Source organism: Centrocercus urophasianus, unplaced genomic scaffold (genome assembly GCF_019232065.1).
Source record: "Centrocercus urophasianus isolate 14NV4802_14NV808 unplaced genomic scaffold, USGS_Curo_1.0 seq_16, whole genome shotgun sequence".
Taxonomy (NCBI): Eukaryota; Metazoa; Chordata; class Aves; order Galliformes; family Phasianidae; genus Centrocercus; species Centrocercus urophasianus.
In genome coordinates, this window is record NW_024884711.1 from 15,239,918 (window position 1) to 15,262,763 (window position 22,846).

Below are 22,846 nucleotides of genomic sequence, written 5' to 3' on the forward strand. Positions count from 1 at the left end.
CAGGGAGACAGATTCACTAAGACAAGCACAGTGCTCTGTCCTGCAAAGGAAACCACCATGGGCAGCCGTCCCAACTCGCAGGTACTTCTGAAGGGCAGATCCGTTGCATTCCAATCTGTCACACAGGATCGGGACCTCAGTGGTCCCAGACACTGCGAGAAAGCAGTCAGCCCAGGCTGAAATAACCATGAGAAAGATGCTGACAAGTGTTAGACACAAATCACTGAGGATCCTCAGGACAGGCTTTGCAAATTGCCTCCTTTCGTGTTGCATTCTCTGCTGTGGAACTGCAGTGATAGGACCCTTTACTCACTGCCGGGCAGAGGCTGAACTGCTCTTTTCATGCACTTTCAATTCGGCACTACGCTCGGAAAACCACCCCTTTTCTCTTTGCCTTTCTCTTTTCTTTTTGCTCTCCTTGGGCTTTTTGTGAAAGAGACACCCGGTTTCAAACCATTTAAAAAAAAAAAAAAAAAAAACCCTAGTGGAAAATAATTTGCAGCTGTGATAATATCACATTTTTAAAAATACTGTGATATAGTTTTACTTTTAATAATAAAAGATAAAAAAGGGGAGTCTGTGAATAATTAGAGAGTGCAGTCTGAAGCCAGTTACAGTCATTGCAATTGATAATAAACTTAAACCCCCTTGACAGCAGGTAAATGCTTTGCAACCCTGACCCCCTTCCTCTCACATTACTTAACAACCCTGCAGTTCCAGCATTACATCACCATTGAAACGATTGGTTCCTGCATTTTAACTCTCTCCCCGTCTCCTCCGATTAGAAGCCACACAATGATGGGGAAAAAAAAAAAAAAAAAGGAAGAAAATAAAAACTTCTCTCAAGTTTGCTGCGCTCCTTGTTTGGGTTTGGTTGGGTTAAGAATCAGCTTCTGCTGCTAACAGTCGGGGTTACACACACCAGAAAACAAACTCTGTCGAAGTGGAAGAGAGTGGGAAAGGGAGATGAGGGAGGGGAGGAGAAGAGGAGGAGGAAGGCGACGGGGGAAAAAAGTATATAGGAATCAGAAAAGGAAAAGAAAATTAAAAACAAACCTCATGGACATCACTGAGCCTGAATTCCCTGCTGAGGTGCAGAACATGAGAGCCCTGGAATGAGTGTATGTAGAACTTGAGCCAAAGCTTAACTAGCCCGAGTGAGTCATATCCTTCCCATTTGATTCCCGTCCAAATGATGATGTAATGCGCTGGCCCTCTCCCTCGTTCGCTCCCGCTCACTGCTCTGCCTCCCTCCTCCCCTTTTCTCCTTTTTAGCTCAGTGCTGGTGAAGTCACCATTTAAATCTGGCAGAGCTGAAGCAAAAACTTCAATGTAACCAAAACAGCCCCAGGCCGAGTTCCAGACGTACTGAGACTTGGTGGTGCAATTGCCATTGGAAACGAGTAAACAGAGAAAGAAACAGTGCCGCCTCTGAACGGCCTGCGCAGCTGCCTGCGGGATTGCAGGGAAGCCCAGGGACGGGGCTGGTTTGATTGACGAGGCTGACCGGGAGATCCTACACGAAACACACTCGTGCTCAAATGCCCGCGTGTTACAGGCTTCAAGAGGATCCGGCAATTGGGAGAGGAGGAGATAGAGCCGGGGGGCAGCAGAGAAGATTTGAAGCGGACACAGCATGTTCGTTGAGGTCCGGCAGAGTGCACAGCACTGATTTTGCAGGTTGTGCCACTGCACTGAGCTTTCTCCCCCCTTAACCGCACAGAGCTGGCACATGAAGGCCTGGAATCGAGCCCTGAGTTTTTGAATGGGGACTACAGGGCTGTTTCTTAGTGCGTCTGTAGACTTACCGGTGCAAGGCACTTTCTCTGCTACTTTAATAGTAGCAGAAAAGCCTCAAGCCATACAGCACTGTGAACTTATGAACCAAACAAGCTGCAGTGCTGCTATTGTTTACCCCGCATCTGAAACCATCCCTCTTTGGTGTTTATTTCACAAGTTTGACATGCATGGCTTTTTTTAAGGGTAGAGAATGTTTCTAAGTGGAACCAGTGAAAAATTTTTGAAAACAAAACCTTTCACGTGCACTGGCATCAGCCACTGTGGTGCTGACTGCTCAGCATCGTATGGCAGAGTCCAACTCCTGCTAACGTTATACACTGCAGCAACCATAGCTGAAATGCCTCATGTGTCCTCTCCCACAGAAGTTTTTTCACCATTCATTACTTACAATTAATTGTATTCAACTGTAAAAAGTGGCAATTCTGCACAAGAATGCAAAGCCTGAGCAATAACAGCAATACATGAGAATATCTCAATACCCATACGTGTGCTGATACGCGTATCAGTTTGTATTGCCAGACTACAGAGATGCATGCATTAATGGCACCTGAAATACTGGAGAGGTGTTTAAAAGGGGCTTCTTGCTTTATAGATCAAAAATTTCAGCATATTTTACGAAGTCACCTCACCCATTGTCTCAGAAATTCGGTTTTAGAACAGTCAGTGAAAACATCTATCCCCCACATTCATAAAGCAACAGGAAAACATATCAGTCAATGTGTTTTCTTCCTTATAATGATGGAATTTACAGAAAAGTAATTTCTATTGCCTAGCAACATTTTATCAACAAGAGTTTGTGGGGAAGGTTTCGTTAATTGATCCCAGCAGTGATTTAATGTTCCTTATACAGCAAGGCAAAGAGATTATTGTAAAGTAGCAAAGTTTCCTCCCCGAGATGCTCTTAGGGTTATAAATTATCTCCAGAATGTGCTTCTATGGATCAGCATGGCTAGCTTCAGTCATGGTTCAGTCTTGAATTCAAGTAGTTTCAGCCATGAACTCCAATGATTTGTGTTTAAGGTACATATGAATTTCAAAGATAGAGAGGAGGAGAGAAACGAAGGGTTTCTCCTATTCGATTAAAAAAGAGCAGATCTCTGCAGCAGACTGACCTGCTGGGTGACACCCTCAATTGATATTGATGCTGCAGCCACTCAGAGTGACACCTTTATCAAGCAAGGCAGCTCTGAATTAGAGGTGATCGGCCATAATTATTACTGGCGCCACTGAAGCCTGTGGCTTGACAGCATCAGATGTGGTTGTTATAAAGTTTGGTCCATTGTGTCAATGGCCCGTATAACTCATTTATGTCTGAATTACCAGCTATTGATTTTTTGTCTTCTGTAATGTAATAAAATAAAAGTTAGATCATTCTTAAAGCTTTCTTTTAATTCCAGCTTTGCCGATAGTTTTGCTTCAAGCTCAGCTCACTTCTCCCTCTCCATTATAAAAAAAAGGTGACTTCCAGCCCTTTTTCTGTGCATGTCTAGGAGGTCGCCTTCCCTCTCTCCCTCTTCTTTTTATTTTGTCTTCTTATTTTTATACTGCCGAACTGCACAGCTTAGGTTCAGCATTCATCCTCCATTTACGCCACTAGCATTGCTGTGAAGTTTTTCATCAGCTCAGGACAGATCCCTGGCTCAGAACAGCTTCAAACTGATGGGAAATATGGCTATATCCTATCCACAAACATAGATCACCAGGCCCACCTCTGGAAGGAAGGAAGCTGCCACCACAGAGAAAAACTATTGCCCTGAGGGGTGGAGGTTATTCTGCTTGGCCATAAGCATCCATTTCTGAAGCCCTTAGTAATGAACCAGCCTCTTCTCACTCCTCTAGAAGACCCATATAACCAGCAGCCTGCTGGATTGAAAGTAAAGTGCAATCCAAAAGATGATGCAGTACTACCACCCTGCTTCAAGCAATTCTCTGGCAAATGTTCCCTTCACAAAAGAAAACTTTGTTTACCATCATCAAGAGCAGACCCACTGTCCATCTGTGAGCATCCTAATCAACATATTACAGGACTGACTGGATTTGTATGGGTAACAGCCCTTTTGATTATTATTGGTCACACAGACACAACTTCAGACTTAAAGCACCTAGAAAACAGTCTCTGCATTATAGAACACGTTTTTTTTTAATTTAGGCATTTTCTGACATGAAAGAGAAAGATCCGAACAGCCTGATCTGCCTGTAATTTCTAAATGATGTATTTACACTAAAGACTCATTTCAAGAAGCATACAACTTTAAAACAGAGCTTGTGCTCCAAAGGAGTTAAAAATTATTTGTGCTTGCTAGTGGGAATACAAAAGGCTCTTTCCAGGCAGGTATTTCCAAGGCCTATTGATTTTTTCTTCCCCCTAACAGGAAACACTGTTTTCCCATTTTCCTTCCTGTGACAGACCAGTTAATGATAAAGAATGCCCTGTGCTCAAAGGAAATTCCGCTTGCATTCAAGAGCTCCCTCTTTATCTGTTTACTCTTCTGTCTTTTCTTTCCCCCCCTCTCTGCCCCTATCCTTAAATTTCCATGCTCAGCCACACTCAAGAATAGGGCTGTTGTGATGGGAATTGTGGGATGTTTTAATTCTAATGGGAGCCTTCTTCAAAGTAGCGCCCTGGCCAGCACAGTTATGACTCCAGCTTAGCTGTCTGGTTCAGGAATGCTTGCAACACCCTCCCTGCAGCATGTTTCATCCTTAGGGAAAGGGTGGTGGGGCACACCACAGATGTTTGGTGTAACAGAAACTCCACAAAATCACTGCTCCTGCTGAAAGTTTCCACTCTGAACAACCAGAAAGCTCTGAACTTCGAGAGCCCAAATGTCAGAGCACACTGGGATTATCTCACGAGCATATTGCAACAAGGAACTGGGTGTACTGCAGCTGAGATGGCTGGTGAACAAATCATCAGCTATACGTGCATTTTAGGTGAGTGGGTCACACACAGCATTTGGGACTGACCTGTGCCTATTTTGATCAGTGGCCCAAAGCACTATGACGGTGCCTGGGGATGAAAGCAGCGTAGCCTGATTATTTTTCTCCCCACTCCTTCACTCTTAAAGAGGCTTGATTAAGAAAATATTCTGTAATAATGGTCCTACATTCAGGAAAGTCTCCTTTTCATTCCGACATTATTTTTCATTTTCATTTCTAAACCAAGAGCCTAACAGTCCCTGTGGAATTGAAGAGGCCAGATAATTTCAGGGTTAAACAAGCTTTAATGACTATCATATGTATGGAACCTTAAACCTAGTATTAAAAATTATTTTTTTTTAAGTGGCATCTCTTCCTTTTTTAATTTAAAATAACCATCCAGGTGGTTTCCTAAGGATTTCTTTGCAAATTGCTTCCAGTGAACCTTTTCAGTTACAGACCACTGCAAACCCATGTGGTGTTACTCAGCGTTCAGTTCAACTTGGGTGTCCCCTGTTTGTAAAGTGGACAGAGGGACCATCTTCACAAGAGCCTACACAGAGAGGCTGGGGATTCTGAGCCTGTCAGCTGTCATCAGCGAGGACATAAGAAATCAGAGATCCACCAAGTTCAGAAATGAGCACATTTTTCAAATTGCTAATGTGACAGTGGGACACGTACTACCAAGTCACTCAGGTGCTTCTGAAAAAGCTGCTCTCCTTCAAGGACACTCATTCCCAAGTGCTCAGCACTGAGATGTGGCAGAAGCAGAGCAGGTTTTTCCATGCCCTGTGCAAAGTATCCAGAATTGTGCTTTGTGAGAACTGCCCCATGCGTCATGCATTTAAGCACTGTAATAAAATGAATTGGAATCAGTAATCCTTATGGGTCCCCTTCCAACTCTGGATAGTCTATGATTCTATATTCTAAGTCTTAACGAATCCTGGAACAAAGATCTCTCCCTCTCACTTATATGCCGAAATGCACTGCTAGGTTAGAAACGCACTATTGAAAATATTAAAGGAAAAAGAACGAGAATTTTGGATAGAAAAGCTCTGGAGACAAATGTTCTGCCACAAACCATGCATATGTGCAATGAGTATCACAGTATCGCAGTAAGACTTCTCCACATTCATGCAATGAATTTTAACCAAAATTTTCCAGAACAATCTCAAGACAAGAACTTCTTCTCAGGTGATGCTCTGAAGCAGGTTAATGCCACTTGGGATCATGCTTTTGGTGCTTGGGACATTAAGCCACGAGAAAATAGATGGAACATTGCCTATATACCTTCACCAAAGAGCTGTGGGCCAGCAGTGAGCAGCTGACCTGGAAGTGAAGAGCTCTGTACCCAATTATGTACCAATGAGTCATCCAGTCCAAGGAGCCAGCTATTTTATTACAGCTGTAAACCACAAATACCATAGACAAATAACGCAGCAATTTATGCAAAATAATAAATAATGTTTTACATCTCTATAGAACCTTTCGCCCTAAAAGATCCCAAAACACCTCCCAGGCAAGCCATAAAAAGTAAAGCAATGCAATCACCCTTGACGTGGGCGATGGCAGCCCGCCAGCCACCCGCATAGGAGCACAGAGGAGAAGAGATGTTGACTAAGGACAAAAGTAAACAGCTGCAATTATTTTAAAAATGCTGTGTAATCTGTACTGTTCACCCATAATGAAAAGGAGATTCTTTTCCCCCAGTGTGATTCTGATTACTCTAATGGATAATTAGTCCATGCTTGGTGAAGAATGACGCCATCACTATTTTTAGTGTTGCATAAAGACCCAGTCATTTGTGTATCCTAAATATTTTGATCCCCCATCTCAGATATCTTAATATTTAATGTTTTATCTTTATCTATTATGTTTTATCTATCTTAGGCTTGCTTTATCTTGGACCTAGTTTAAAACTTGCTTCCCATATAGTTGCATTTCAACTCCTGTAGCAGGAGAAAGGTTCTGGTTTTTGATGTTCTTTTTGTTGTGTTTCTAAAAGCCACAAAAGTAAGCTGAAATTGCAAAGTATGGATTAAAAGAGCAAACTCATATGCCAAAATGAAATTTGTGCTGTGGAGAACCGTGTGGTAAGCACTGAATAACAGTACAGATAAGCTCTAATACAATCATCTCTATCATCTTCATGCAGGTTTTTTTTGTTTTGTTTTGTTTTGTTTTGTTTTGGTAGCCTCTTTTTTTTTTTTTCAGCATGACAAAAATAACCAGCATTCTAATAAAGCTTTTTAAAAATAGGCAAAGCTCTGGGGCCCAGCTGAATTTGGAGGAGAATTCCAGGACTCAGATCACCCTCAACCCAGCAGCACTGATTTACAATGCTATTTCATAGAAATGTACACAAGGTCATTTGTTCCTAAAGATGAGTCCTTTCTTTTTAGTAATCCAGCTGACAGTTCAATATGTCCTTCATGAAAGTAAACAGCTGTATCTGATTACTGGGAAATATTTGCTGGACTCTTGCTGGACAAATTGGCTTTAGTTTTGAAGCCCCGTGAATTACAGGTAGCCGAGCAATCCTGCTGGCCCCAGCTCATCCTCAGGTACACAGTTAACACCATTCAATTGCTGTCAGGAGGCTGAGAACTCATACCAGTGGTACCATTTGCAACTTGGCTCCATCCAAAGGTCTGAATTTAATCTATGTGCAGCATCTCCACACCGAAACTACAGCTTCTTTTAGTATAGATTAGAATTTTTATGTGTTGTTACAAAACAAAGAAGTCTGCAACAAGGAGACTGAGTCCCAACTCAGGGCCAGCCTGCAAGTTCCTGTTTTGCAGGATCCCACTGAAGTGCAACATAACGTTTCCAGTGTAAGAAGTCAGCCACAAGAATAAAAATTCTATTGCTGATGACATAAAGCTATTATCTGAATAGACATTCTATTTAAAAGGGAAAAATTGTTGTCTTTTCTGATATTTTTTTTTTTCCTGTTTTTCATGGTGCATTCTTCTCGGTAATGAGAGTTAAGCAGGAAATACTAGTTCAATTTCCTTCATAGCAACTTCTCCAGTCACAGATTCATTATCTCAGAGATCCTTTCTGAAAGTGAGTGAGGTCCATCTGTACTCACTTATGTTTTTAGGATTTACATGCAATGTTTATCCTCCAAAGCTTTTTTTCTGGAAAAGAATGACCATCTATTATCTCTGAACATATTCAAAATAAACAGACTTCTCACACACTCATTCACATCTTTCAGGACTCTAAAAGGAACGTATCTGCATTTACTGACTTCAGAGCCAGAGTTACACCATCAGTTTTGCCTTGATGATAAATGAAAGAGAAAATATTTCTGTCTTCTCCATTTGGTGGTGCAGGATGCTGCTTTACTTATAATGCCAGTTTCTATGAATCAAAATGAACAACTTTTCCAGTCCTGCAATGAAAAACAATGAAATCTAACTACAAAACATGCACGTACATGGAAATACGCAGTGAGTAAGAGTGTATTCCACACAAACTGTGCCTACTGAATTTACACTTGGAAACAGGCATCTATTTGGACAGTTTCTGACTCTAGCCTAGTCCTACCTACTGTGCAAACCCAAATTCTCCATGTTTATCTTTAGTGACCACAGTCCATGTCAGTGAGGCACTCCTGTGAATTCTGTACTGGAAAAATCGCACTGGCACGCTGGCATCCCTGGTGATTTTTCACATAAGGATAGAAGATTAACTTTCTGCTAAAGAATGAACAACAGTCAGCTCAATTTTATAAATCCCAAGAAACTAGATTTTAATTTGTTTAAATTAGAAAAAAAGATTTATTATGGAAACAGGATAAACAAATTAAAACAATGATGACTAACCCATCTGAGAACCTGCAGAGTTTGCTTACGGCCCAAGATTCCCTCTAGTGTGAGTGGAAACTTCTGTGAATGTGTCTGAATGGCTTTGATGCAAAAAAAAGCAGCACCTAGATCTGTTTCCCAGCTTAACTGGGATGTTATGTGTTTAACCTTCCAGACCCTGAGACTGCACCATTTCTGACCCATATCCCCAAAACTCCCTTTGCTCCTTCCTTAGTTTCTCAGGGTTTTGAAACTTTCTGCTGCCTTTGTCCCTCATGTTCATATTTCCACATGTTAATTATTCTGTACAGAGATGCCAATCTGAATTCAGCCTGAAACCACTTCAGGGCTTATATATTCTTGTAATTGCTTCATAACTGGAACATGTGTCTCACCACCCTGCACGTCAATAGTTGCAACATCATTTTCTCTGGCTTTTACCAATGCAATTTTACCTCTTTCATATCTGTCCAGACTGCTGCTGCAAAGACCATTTTTCTAACACTTTGCTTTGAACGTGCCAGCTCTTTCTTTGTCCTTTAATTAGCACAGTCGGAACTTCCTCCTGTGATGCTGTTTTCTTTCATTTTCTAGACTCTTGTAACCATCCTCCCCACACCTTCCCCAGCACGTTTTCTTAACAGATCAATCCACCATGCCAACCTAACACCTCTCAGTGCCCCTGGAAAGCTGTCTTCCTGACCCAACGTTACTAAAGAGTGCCTGTACCTTGAAAGCAAGCAGAGCATCACAGAAGTTTGCTGTCAGCCCATCACCACTTACAACTACTCACAAGCCCTCCTTCTGCATCACGGCACTGAGATGATGAACTGCTGCTTCTTCTAGAAATTTTTATTAGTTCCCCCAGGCACAGCCTTGCATTTTTTAATACTGAATTTCATTCCATTACCATTAGTTCAGTACTCAGAGATCATCCAGGTTTTTTTTGTTGGTCGTTTTTTTTCCTCCTTTTCTTTCTTTTTTTTTTTCTTTTTTTTTTTTTTTGTATAATATCCAGGTCCTTCTCCGTATTGCCAGTGTCTCCAAACCCTGCATCATCATCAGCACTTGTTATACTTGCATTACAGTCATTAATGAAACATGAAACAAAACTGGATCTGCATTGAAACTTCATGAAACTCCACAAGTAACCTCTTCCAACCCAAAACCTTCCCATTCAGCCCTATCCTGGTTCTTTCCACTACTTGTACTTTCATTTTAAGCATGCTAAACGAAGCCTATCTGCCCTGCTTCCTAGAGGAGACTCCCCCATGTTAGTTGTGGTTCTTGAGATTTCAAGAAGCACCCATACTTGAGATTTTTCTGAGCTGGTAGAATGGGATAAGCAACTTTTCTGGAAGGTTTTAAGATAAATGTTTTAATTACAGTGTAAATAAGTATCACAAAATCAGAAATACTACTGAAACATTTAAGACATATTTCAGGTGTCTAGCAACTGTCACAACTGTATTAGAACTTTGCATCTGTGCCCCGGAGAACCAAGAAGCCCTCTAAGGCACAGCATGCCATTCTGTACTAATTACCCTCATTACTGGGAAGTATCATTCTGTAGAATTTTTGGTGTTCCTAAAAGAGCTTTCAGGAATGCCACAAAAATGGATGGTTTGCTAACTTGATTAATGTCGCGATCTGTCTACTGTTGCTTTCTCAGGAAATTATTTCACAAACTTCACTTCTGGGTGTTGCTTAACATCCAGAACCAACTGCACTATAAACTCACACATATGATTTATCTGGTGGCCAGCGTGTGTGGGAGGAAAGATCTAGGACTCTGACAAAACTTCAATCCTTTCAGCTTTCAGGCAATCGCATGCCGACTGCTACACTCCATAGCCTGTTTGTAAATCCTCAGCCAATGCAAACTATTAATATTGAGTTTGCACTAAGTGAGTGCAAAATGAAAGTGATTAGACACATCCTTCTAAAAAAAAATTATACGCACATGTTTTACTAGCTCTAAATGTTAAACCAGCTGATTACATCATACCAACAGAGTAAAATTTACTCTGAGGTTACTAAGGAAACTGTTTTCGCTAAATAACAACAGAGTCCCTTCATTTAATCTGAATTCACACAAGATTCAAGTTTAGCTTAATCTTACTTCACAGAAATCTCATGCTGTAATTCCACAGTGTCTGTTCGGACCAGCTGGGATGCTCTGCAGTCAGTTCGGAGGGAAAAGCTCTCTAGGGACTGCAGCAAGGCTTTCTCAAATGAGGGGCCCTTGTCTGTTGTATTTGCTGTTCTTGGTGGCCTGCCAGCAGCCCCAAATTTGGCAAGGATCAGAGCACAATCTGTAGTCGGGTTGCTTGATTATCATTAATGTTATTATTTTTATTGGTTCAGTTAATATGTTTTCACTTTGTTGTGTTTTAATTTCACTTTGGTTGTCAGTGTTGCCTATTCTGTATCTCCAGCTTGAGGAGATGTGAGGATGCCAGGGGCAGCCACCAAAGTCAGCATCTAATGGCTATCAGTATGGTTCTTGTTCCTCTCCATTTTGGAGGCCAGTGTATGAAATTTCTGTTTGGTTTCATCTGATTCCCTAGTGTTTTCATAATGTTCAAACAAAAGGTATTAACTACTTGCAATTACTATTAAATGAAAAAGAAAAAAAAAAAGGAAGCTGCAAGTAACCAAAAGTGTCCTCATGGATTTAGTCAAATGGTAGTTGATCAGGTAAATACAGAACAAACCCAGAATTAATTCCAGGATCACTGGTGTGATTTCATCTACCTAGCTGTTATGCTGATAATACACATACGTACAGGCATGCATCTCACAAGCATACAATGAGATAATAGATATTAACACACAAAGCATTATATATTTATTAGAAGTGTAACTATGTAAAAGATAAAGCTGACTTAAAAGAATATTGGAAGATGAATGACATTAAAATTTGTGTTTATGTTTACAGTTGCATCTTCATTTTCATTCTAAACCCTTCCTCTATTTTTTTTTAAAGATACTTCTGAAACCTTCCAAAGCGTTCCCTTTTTAGGCCAAATACTGAAAGCCTAATCTTTGCCAGATAATGAATATTTTAAAAAATATTTCTTTGAACCACTTTTCTGTCTTTTATAAAGGCAGTGAAAAGCGTAAAGAGTTCTACACTTAGAAACGCTGGGAAAAGTTGAACTTTTCCATGAAAACAGTCCTCTTGAAGAAAAACAAAAAAAAAGCTTTAGAGGGTATTGATAGAAATTAGGTTTCATTTGGTGAAGTCTTTCAAAGTCTTGTTTTGTTTAGGGCAATTATGTTTTCCACAAGTTTTCTTGCAAAGCTTTTAAATCATGCACCTTAGAAAAACAACTCTACTTTTCACTTCAGCTAGCTCAGCTTCTATAAAAAATTTATAGGGACTAAGAAAAAGGTCTGTAACCTGCAGAGTGCTAGTGAATTTAGAAAGAAGCACAGATGAGAGACAGTCTCATATGCTGTCTGGAGCTCAGCTCTGCGAATTCACAAGAAACGCTTTCATACAAGAGCTTTCTGTTTTGTCTTCTCACACATACATTTGATCTAATCTGTTGGCTCTCCCAGTCAATGATACCAATTTTATTCTTCCTGTTCTCACTTACTCAGCCTTCTCCAGGCTACATCTGTGACCTCCCTGGTCCTTCTGCTCCATTCTACCCTATCACTTCCTGTCCAGTAAAAATACCAGCCCATAGCTATTTCTTTTTTCAGAGGAGAAATTTCCAACACAACTTATCTTTTTTCAAATCCCATCAGCTCACAAACTTCATATTGCCTATTTATACAGAGCTAACAAGCAGTAGAACCAGCACAAGTGACCATCTGTGTTATCTCCTCTGTTTAAACATGTTTCCACTGAGCTAAGCTTTCTCACCTGTACATGAATGTGCTCCTGCTCAGGAGTCATGCCTTTTGTTCAGGAGGCTTGCTAACAAAATTATCTCAGTTGGAAATAATCAGGACCAGTGCATCTTTACAAACTGCTTTAGGAAACATGTTTTTAGCCAGATAGCACTGCAGGCAGCAGGTTGAAAATAGACCACAGGTCAAAGGGATATAAATAGAACAAAACAACAAGAATCCTTTTTTTTTTTTTTTTTTCCTCACCAAAATAGTCTTAATGGCTGAGTAAATTGAAAATTCTTTTTTACAGTATAAACTTACTAAAAATGTTTTTCAAACGTTTACCACAAGGTGCCAGCAGTTCTTTAATGCTTTTTTATTTTCACTTCTCTATATATTCAAAACAATGGTACAGTGTGGAAAAGACTTCAGGCAGTAAAGTCATAAGGAGCATTAATGCCAGGATCAAAGACCTGATAGAGAACAAGATCCCACATACATAATAGTACCTTCAAAAGAAAAATGAAGACAAAGATTGAGGTATTTGTGTAGAGATATGAGGCATGTCAGTCTGTGGTCATTTAGGGTTTGTCTGAACGTTTGAAACCAGATCAACTATGTATGTAGGTTCCTCAGAAACTAATGCCACCTTTTTTCATGCAAACTACATCAGATTCAAAGAGAACAATAACACTGTTCAATAGAGAAAATTCTCAGTTACAAAACACTATTTTTCAGCATAGTCACCACCATTAGCTGTGCATTTTTGTCAATGATGTACAAGAGCCTGCATGATCTGCTCATAAAAATCTTCATAGCCCTCCAGAACATGGCTTATGTCCCTATCACTACTGAAATGTACCACTCAGCACAGCACTGTGCTCACATCCATTGTTTGATCTCCATAAACTTTCAGCAAGCATCAATAAATATCAGTGGGAGCAATTTTTTCTGCTTGGAGAAATTCAATTACACACCTCTGCTTCATGCACACTTCCATGCCAGATACCATTTTGTCAGACTGCCCCTCAGCTGCCATCTGCCAGACAGAAGCAAAATGCAATAGGATACTGGTGGGAAGGTTCGACCTCTACTGCCATAATACCAACATCCACCTCTGATGTTATGAGCCAACATATAAAATAGGAGGCATTTCTTTTGGAGCAGCCCTCATAGCTCAGCCTGCAGTGAGGATACTCAGCTACCAATTTAGTTTACTTAGATGTTATCCTCTATGAATATTAGTGTGAGGGAGTAAATTCCTCATACAGTATAGCTACAACCCCTCCTAATATGTGCACAGTATTGCTGGAAGCTACCTGTCAGAGGTCTGAACTCAGATGAGAAAATGAGGTGCGTTATCCAAAGCCATCTGCCATTTCTAAATGTATTAATATTAAAATGTCCATTAGGACTTATTGCAGGCAAATGTTTTACTTTTCATTTTGGCTGGGCAATGTTGATCCTAGTGCTCACTACTGTTAAGCAACCACGTTGGTGAAGATTTACCAGTATTTAAGTATCAAAAACAGACTTTCAACTATGAAATCAGAATAACTGAGTACCAGAACACAGGACTTTAAAGAGGCTGCCTTCTCAGTCTGCTTTATTACATTTTCAATCATATAGCTATAACATGAAAGGTTATTATAAAAATGACCTGAAAGTATCCATACATGTTATAGACACTCCATTAAGTCTTAATATTTTATACACATGTAGCTCTTTCCACTCAGAAAGGGTCACAAAGCAATTTACAAACAATATATGCAGAACTAACTTGAGACATTTAATGCAATATGGTTTCCCTTCATAGAGATACATGACTAAACATCCCCAATGAGTAATATGGCTAGCAGCCATAACAGCCTCAGGCTGTGATCTGGTCTGCTCTCATAAGCTAAACAGAGTTAGCCTTGGCCAAATGCGTTTGGGAGCTCTCCAAGGAAATCCCAGGGTGCTTCAGGAAGCAGAGCTGGTGATTCAGTAGGTGGCATACTTCCCCTGGAGTCAGCACCGAAGCAACTGCAAGGGAAGTGTTGGTAGGTGCAACACAATTAACCAAATGGGATTTCAGGCTGAGACTGGCCATTTGTCATACTGTCATGATTTATTAGGGATGCTATAGATTCTGCAATTAACAAAAATAAAGAAAGAAGAAAAGAAAGAAAAATAAAAGGAGTCACTGCTGCACAGTCCTCCTTTTGCAGAGTTCATTTAGTTTAGAGAAGTTGACAGAATTTATTCCTAAGTCTTTCAGTTGCAAATGTTTTGTTTCAAATGGGAACTGTGTGTAAATGCTGCTGTACTTTTTGGTCCTCACCAACACAGCAAATTTTTTGCCTCTCACCCACATTATTAAACAAAGTGATTACGGAGTTCCCTCAGTGTGCAGATTCCTTCCTTTGCCTCAGCACTGGTAGCTCCATCGAAGCACCACATCCACTTTTAAGCACTGTTCCTAGTTAACACTGGGCCACAGCCAGAGACCATTCTCCAGAGAAACACTTGAAAGTCCAGAAAGGAGAGCAAGAACACACTGAGCAGGTTAGTTAGACTATAGAAGACCAGACAGAGAGCGGACATCACAGGTTTTCAAATACACAAGAGGCTGCTGAAGACAGAAAGAAGGAATACAATATTTTTTCCCACCTACTCTGAGTAGAATCAAAAATAAAATGAACTTATATTTGCTTCAAGGAGTGTTCAGGTTAGAATCAAAGAAAAAATTATCTCAAAGTAAATGCAGTTAAGTACAGCAATTGAATGCTGGGATGTGTGCCCTCCATTTCTGGAAGTTGTCAAAAACACATTAGAGATATTTCTGTCAGAAATGATGTAGTTGTTACTTAATTCTACTTCGGGTAGAGGATTAGATGGACACTTGAAGTCCCCTGCAGCTATATAGTTCAGTGGTTCCATAATTTTTATGAAAGGAAAATATTTATGGCTTTGGTATTACAGATTTCTTCCTATTTGTATCAAGTTTAAAATAATAACATTCCCAGTCCACACCTAACAAAAATAAATCTTAAAATACATCACATTTGATATTGTCAGGAAACCATGCTGGGATTTTAGGGGAATTACAGCTAAAATTACACACTTCAGAAAAATTTATGCAAAATAAATTTTGTGATCTTTTTTCTTTTTGTTTTTTGTTTTTTGTTTTTGTTTTTTGTTTCCATAGAGGCATAACCGGAGTTTTGAACTCTTCTTTCTTTGGAAAGTCAGAGAGAAAAACTGAGTTTCGCATCTGAATCAACAAACAAATAGTGCCACAAACGGTGAAGAATCTACTTAAGTTTGGAGAAGTGTCACATCGTATTTTTACTTATTTAAAAAAGAGATAATAAAGGGACAAAGAAGAGACCTTCTCTGAACTGTGAACACAACCTCAGCAAATGCACCGGCTTTTCCTGGAGTTTCCTCACCAACCTATTGAGCTGCAGAGTTGTAGGCATTTTGAGTGTCTCCTTAGTACAGAAGTTGCAGTGTTCACAACCCTTTAGCTGACAAGGCCTCTTACACTCTGCTCTAGAAAGCTAAAGATTAACATAACCTCACAGAATACATTGCTGAATTTCAGGTTAAATATCCTTGAAACTTCCCCTCCGTTTTCTCTTCTTTTTTTTTTTTCCTCTGAATAGAGAATCAAAAAATAGCACAGAACTACTCAGTAATTTGGATAATCTGGGTAGAAAATTTTTGCCAAGTCATTTTTTGGGGGAAGATCTCATGGGTAGATCATTGCCATATTGGCAAGAGATGAATAGGCAGCTTACCTATAAGGGGTAGAAAGTTTAACACAGACTGGCTTGTGACCCTGAGAAAAAACATGCTTTGGGGTCAGGACGCTGAGCACAGGGACCCGGGGTTGTGAAGAGAAGCCATCCTTGGTCATTTGATTGCTCCCATGCTCAAGAGAAAAGGACCTAATTTCCTGCAGTACGTATATCTACTTCAAAACACTGCTGTTCCCTTCCACAATTCCCTTTCTAATTCAGAACAAAAATACAGCTCCTCCGCATTTACTTTGCAGACTGTCTCAAACCAGAAAAAGGCTGTCAAAATTAGATTCCTTGTGAAAATTTTAAAATGCATCTTTTCTACTATTTAGGAAAGGAGTTTCAAAGCGTAGTTATGACTACATGTGTATGCTCACCGCCTTTGTTAGTCTGCAGGCACATCATCAGATTTGTTAGAAAAATAGCCTCACAGGATAAGGCACAGTTTATTCTTCAGTGAATGGCTCTTAACTGAGATTTACGGTATGGACAGATTACAAGCTTTACTTTCTGTGCAGAAAGCAACAAGGAATGGAGCCCCGCTAAACAAAATATTCAAACAATTTAAGACTGCAAAGAAAAAAAAGTCTCTCCTCTTCTTGGCTCGACAGTTTTGATACCTTAATGACTGTAACACACAAACAGCTGTGGGAAAACTGACATTAAAAAAATAACCAGCCCAGAAACATGGCCTGTATACAACATCTTTGAGCTCTTATGTTTTATTAGCAATTTGGATTTGTTACTGTTTTAAGGAGGAAGGAAGGGAGGTAGATGTTCCTGTGAGTTGTTTCTCTAAATGTATTAACCAGAGATTTCCAAGCACGATTTAATGTAACACAAACCAAGCCTTAAAACTGGAGAACGGGTGAGATGTCACCATTTATCCCTTCATTGAAATTCATGTTCCAGCACAAGAGGTCAAGGCAGGTATTTGAGCTATCTTCCTTATGAAAATGAGATAACCTCCTTTCATCCCAAAGCATGCTCTGATCACGTCCCCCCTCCATTCCAGCCTCGTGCAGGCGGCAGCCCACAGCTACCACACTGTCACCTTCCTTTTGAATTATGATGCTCTGAAAGAGTGCTGTAGTATTTAATAGCCTGAGATCACAGGCTCTCCTGACACAATACTTAACCAGGTTCTGTCTTTCTTTCAGTGTGCTCATTATTTGTACATGGTCTATGACATCTAGGGGGAATATGTTATCACAGAAGTTCTTGCTTTCTCCCCATGCTTGCTCTTCCATTGTATTTATCTCTCTTACTCGACAGGTTCTTGATGGTGCTGTCAATTTCATCAAAAAAGAGCATTAGCACAGATTTGGGAGGCCCTGCTCACTAATCTTTCACAAATCCTAAGGTGCCCTTTAGGATTTAAAACAACTGAAGTCTGGAAATGACTTATGTGCTGAAGCTCAACACCCACCTCCTGATCATCCCATTAGAAATCCCTCGAAGTCTGTGCTCAGACTTCATCAGTCTCCACTCGTCAGACCTCAGGGTGGGGAAACGGACATGATGAGTGTTCAGAAATACTATGCACAGAGACAACGTCTTGTAATAGAGTCTCAGAAGGGAATAATTCTGCTTAATTACAGCCACACTGATGCTGTGCTTTGGGAGGAATATAAACAAGATGGCTAAAAAGCTGAGATGCAAAATGCATTTCTTTTGCTCTTATGGAGTCAGATACACCCAGTTTGTTTCTCCAAGAAGAGTCTGTTGTTTCATTTTTAATGCTTTCCTTCCCTTCCTGGCTCCCTTCCTCACCAGAATAGGACTGAACTGCTCAAAGAGACTTTATTATATGAGTATATTATGAATTCATCTTCATCCAAATGTAAAGGCCAGCAATTATTCTTGTAAGTCATACAGCTGTCTAACACAAGAAAAAATCTCTCTTTTTAATTCCAATTTACATTCAGATCATTGGTGTTATATCCACTTGTCCTGATGACAGAGGCCTTTAAGATCCACAGCTCTGTATCAAGCAGTGTTGGTGATGCTCTGAGTGGGATAGTCCAAAAAAACTTTGAACAAAGTTGGGAAATAGTTCATAGCCAGTGAAACATCCCTACCGTGTAGAAATCCAGGTGTCAGTTAACAAACTATTTACTTCTTGGGAATGTAATTGCTAACTCTTGTGTCAATGACAGTCTGGGTTGTTACATTCAGCTTTGTTCAGAATTATTTTGCAGTCTTACTGTGCAGTATTGTATACAGTATTACTTTTGTAGTAAAGTACAATAGATGCTTAAATGCCTGAAACGACGATCTCTTTATACGGGGGAAGTTATGTACATAAGTAGTCAATAGAATCATCTAGGTAAGAAAAGACCTCCAAGATCATCAAGTCCAGCCAATCTATTCACAGTATCTTTTCTTTGTTTGCATGCCCACACTCCTCAGTTGAAAATATTTTTCATAAATCACTAACATTTGCTCCTCTGGCTTAAACTACCCCCAAATTAGCCAAAGGATGTGAGATCTGGCATACAGAGTGTGATTTTAAATCTTCCACCTCAACTCCTTATCAGCAGGAAGGAGGGCTTCATCACAACCTTCCCCATGAGCTTCCATCATGCACCTGATATGCCACAGAGCACAGAAACAGATGACTTCAACAGGGCATCCCATTTGCAGCCCCTCACAGAAGCCTGTCTTGCTGCTACAGGCAGCTGAGCACCAGGTCAAACTCTCTTCCCCCTCCTTGATTCTAAAAAGTTTTCTCCTTCATTAATAGCCAGAGAGACGTTAAGCATCATGCTCAAATTGCCCTCATCTCATTCTGCTCTCACCTTTTAAAAGGTGGCCTCTGGCAACACAACAGTATTTTAACTCAAACTTCCATGCAATAAATAACTCAGATTTCCTTTAAAGGAACACATACACACAACAAACTATGGGTGCACAGAAGTTTTATGCATCTAGCAGTTTTTACATATTCCACTGTTATTCATTTAAGGCTGACCAAGTGGTCCTCAGGGGATGGCTTGCACAAGCATAACATTATAAGTGTTAATAGGAAACGGATCTGAACAAAGAACCGCATTTCCCCATTATATTGTGTTTCTGCTTTAGTACATCATGTTAGTTTCCTTCACAGCTGGCTGCTTTGCCTGTTGTTTCAGGGGCAACTATCATGTGCTCATAACTTTCTTTTTCTCAGTGGTTTCATATGCACGTCCATGCATGTGGGATTCTTCCTCTGTTTTTAATACAAAGCTCTTATCTTACCACGCGCTTTGGAAAGCTTTTGGTAGCACAAAATAAGTAGCAATTCAAAAATGACAAAAGAAAAATATGACCTGTGCTGCCACACTAGTGAGAAAAATAGAATCCAGACAGCACAAAATGTAATCACAAATATAAATCAATTTGTTGGTTATTAATGTAAACAAAACAACAAGAAGTTGTAAGGTAAGGTCTTATTTTCTTGTTACACAAGCTCACTTCAATAATGTTCTGCTTTTTATGGATCCTCAAACTAATTTCCTCCCTCTCAACACTTATGCAATTAGTCCTGCAGAATAGCTTTACCCTTTTGTTGCTGAGGGGGAAAAATCCTCAAAATAAGCACAAAGAATGCCCAACAACATCAGAACATACAATTGGGGAACTGCCATGGGAAGTCAGAAGAGTAATCTCATCATACTGACTAAATCCTCTGCTGACATTCATAAAGAAGCCAAGGCAGCCAGGTAAGTATGCATCCCATGTTGCCTCCATGGTTTTTCAGACAATCGCGCATGCTTACAGTGATGGAGTTCATGTGTGAAAATGCTACTGCCTGCTCTTCTGCAAAAGCAAAAGGGGCAGCACACCAACAAAGCTTGCATATGTAGAAGCAGACAATATGGCTGTGCAAGACCAACTACACACCAGTGAATCAATGACTATGCTTCCACAATTCAACATATGATGCCTCTTAAAATAAGCACCTTTAAAAAAAAAAAACAACTCCAAGTGTTCTCATACTTGTTGGTTTTAAAGAAATGGGGACAACTTTTTCATATTGAACTTTACAGTGAAATTACACCTATAGCACAATGTGACTAACTACTTTCCCCCAAGTGTGTCTCATGTCAGTGTGCAAGATGTAAAGGGGAAAGGTCTTTCTTATTCCCAAGTATTTGCTAATTAAACAAGACCACATTTGTAGCACCGCATTTTCAGGATTTCAGTAGACTTCTAGATCCAACTAATTATGTCAGATTTACTACTGGCCTTCAGAAGAAGGTTTATTTCAGCCTTCAGAGAAGTTCTATTGGTAACAAAAAGTCCCAAGATCTTTCAAGCAACATTCAGTCTTTCAGCCTATTTCAGTTTCTTAAATGCTCTGTACAGTCCAAGGCATAGACCTTGCCCCAGGTTTCTTGCTTTTATTCCCCCAGGTTTCTTGCTTTTAAAGACCAATTTCTAAATGACTCATGACTCCTCTCAGGATGACAGCTGTAAAAATCACTCTGGAGGTATATTTTCCCTTTTAAGGAAGCAGCTTAGCCACTCCTTTATCCCCAGAATACATGCAGCTCATCCCTGCCGGCAACAGTTCTCATCTGCAGTATTTCCCATTCCTCAAATCTGCTTCTGACAGAAATGTCAGCCACATCAATCAGACTCATACATGCACAGACTCAGCAGAAACATTTGGTGTGCTTTCAGAACACAATATCAGGAAAGATACTAAGTTCCCAGAAAAGAGATTAAATTAGAGGGGGAAAAGAGCATTTCAGCCACATTGTCCATTAGTTGCCATGGAGTCTATCTGTGATCTCTAAATAACCCACACCAATATTAATAAGTGTAGGTGAGGGGTAGTTAAAAATATTTTACCAAATCTGGGAGAGGAGCTTGCTTTGAAAAACTAGAATTTTTGTGATTCATTTTTGGGAAAAAAAAAAAAAAAAAAAAAAAAAAAAAAAAGTTTTCCATGAGAATATCATGATTTATTTTCTCAGACCAACATAAAACCAGCAGTGGAATATTGTGGTGCTTAAAAAGAGAAGTCTGATATTCCCCATTAACATTTTTTGCTTTATTTTATTCCTAAAAAAATAAAAATCAGAATAAAAAATCTGAACAATATTAAAAACATGGGGTTTTTTTCAGAGACAGAACCCACTATTACACCACTGTTCTGGGACACCCATGTTGATACCATAGCCCACACTCAACTCCCTGGAAACTATGCTCCCTAGAAGAAGTTATCCTAACACTTCTTCATGTTAGTACTTGAGTTTGCTATTACCAGCCATGAATGCTGTTTTGGAGCATTGATAATGCTAACAGCAGACTACAACTGGGTTTACATCACTAAATTGCTTCTACTTCAGTGTCAAAGGGAACTTAAATTAAGCATGCAAAACTGACAGTATTTTAGAACCTGAAGTACATAATAGAAACATATGCAGAGTACAGTAGAAATCTGTACACTAATCAGGCCAAAGCATAGTTTTGCTCTTTTAATAACTAGCAACTAATCTATATGTCCTATGGGTTGATTATGGGAATTTTATTCATTTATTTATTGTAAAATACATTTATTTTTAGAAGAGCTCACATGAAGCTTGCTTAATTACTGGTGGAATGACTCTAGAATTCAGTGTGATTTTAGCGATGACGGAGAAAGAAGTATTTTATGCATTGCTCTAAGTCCCTGTAACCTGAGAGCAGTTACTGATCTGCCTGCTACAAAAGACATTCGAGCTGTTGTATTCACTCTCAGTATCTTAAGGCACTTCATTTTATAAGCAAGAGGTTATTGGAAAGAGGTGGCAATCGATATTCCTCTTCATTTCCACTACACAGTCAGCTAAAGGACAGGCAAGGAATTAAGGAAGATGATAGAATATGCCATGCATTTCTGAATTTTCTGATAATTAAACTTGGACTGTATGGGTGATATGTAAAGTTCATGGCTACAGCCCAAGTGACTTCAACCCTTCCTTAACTGCAAACTGTGCAGTAAACCCACTAAAGCCACACAATCTCCCTATTAGGGCCAAAAACAATTTTCAGAGAGGACAACTTAAAGGACACTGAAAAATACAGTTAATAAACAATACATTCAAAAAATTTATCACCACACTAAACATCATAATATTTGGAGGACCTATACCATATTGTCGCTCCTAAGAAAGTTAGATTACCAACTTTTTAAGAAGGAAAAACAAACAAACAAAAAAGAAAACTAAAAAACCCAAAAGGGACCCAAAAATTCTGAGTTGTTTTAATGTTTATTTCATGTCCTGTTGACTAAAGTCAAGGATGACTGTCATACAGTGCATAACTGTGAAGTTTGACAAACAGGACTTAGTAGCTTTACATTATATTATAGAATCAGTGCCTTCTCTAAAAGGCTCTGAACTTCCTACATTCCTCAGATTCAGCATTAAAAATTCTCAAAAAGATTCTGATCTTACAAGACTTAATATGAACTAAACTGGGCATTAAAACCTACTCATACATTTCCAACAAACTTTGGTGACAGAGTTAAAGTTCTGCCCAGAGCTTTGGAAACTGCTCTGCAGTACTTTGCAAGGCAACAGTAACATTTTAGGAAAAGAAATGGCATTACAAAAATACCGTGTCTTGCTGTAAAATTTCTATGGTTTGGGCCAAAAAGACCTCATGAAACCTCAAACAGGAATTTTGCAAACTGAAGAGATG

At 39.6% G+C, this 22,846-nt stretch overlaps 1 protein-coding gene across 2 annotated transcripts in view; it reads right to left on the reverse strand.

Annotated features, from left to right (window-relative positions):
• CREB5 (cAMP responsive element binding protein 5) overlaps positions 1-22,846 on the reverse strand; it is a 238,651-nt gene that overhangs the window by 92,732 nt on the left and 123,073 nt on the right. Inside the window, exon 1 of one of the 2 annotated variants that reach the window (XM_042817065.1) lies at positions 1,057-1,100. The exons of the other annotated variant lie outside the window; for it this stretch is intronic. Coding sequence (XP_042672999.1) covers positions 1,057-1,067 — 11 coding nt within the window. The 5' untranslated portion in view covers positions 1,068-1,100. Of the gene's footprint in view, positions 1-1,056; positions 1,101-22,846 lie in introns of those variants that run through there. 2 annotated transcript variants of the gene reach the window in all.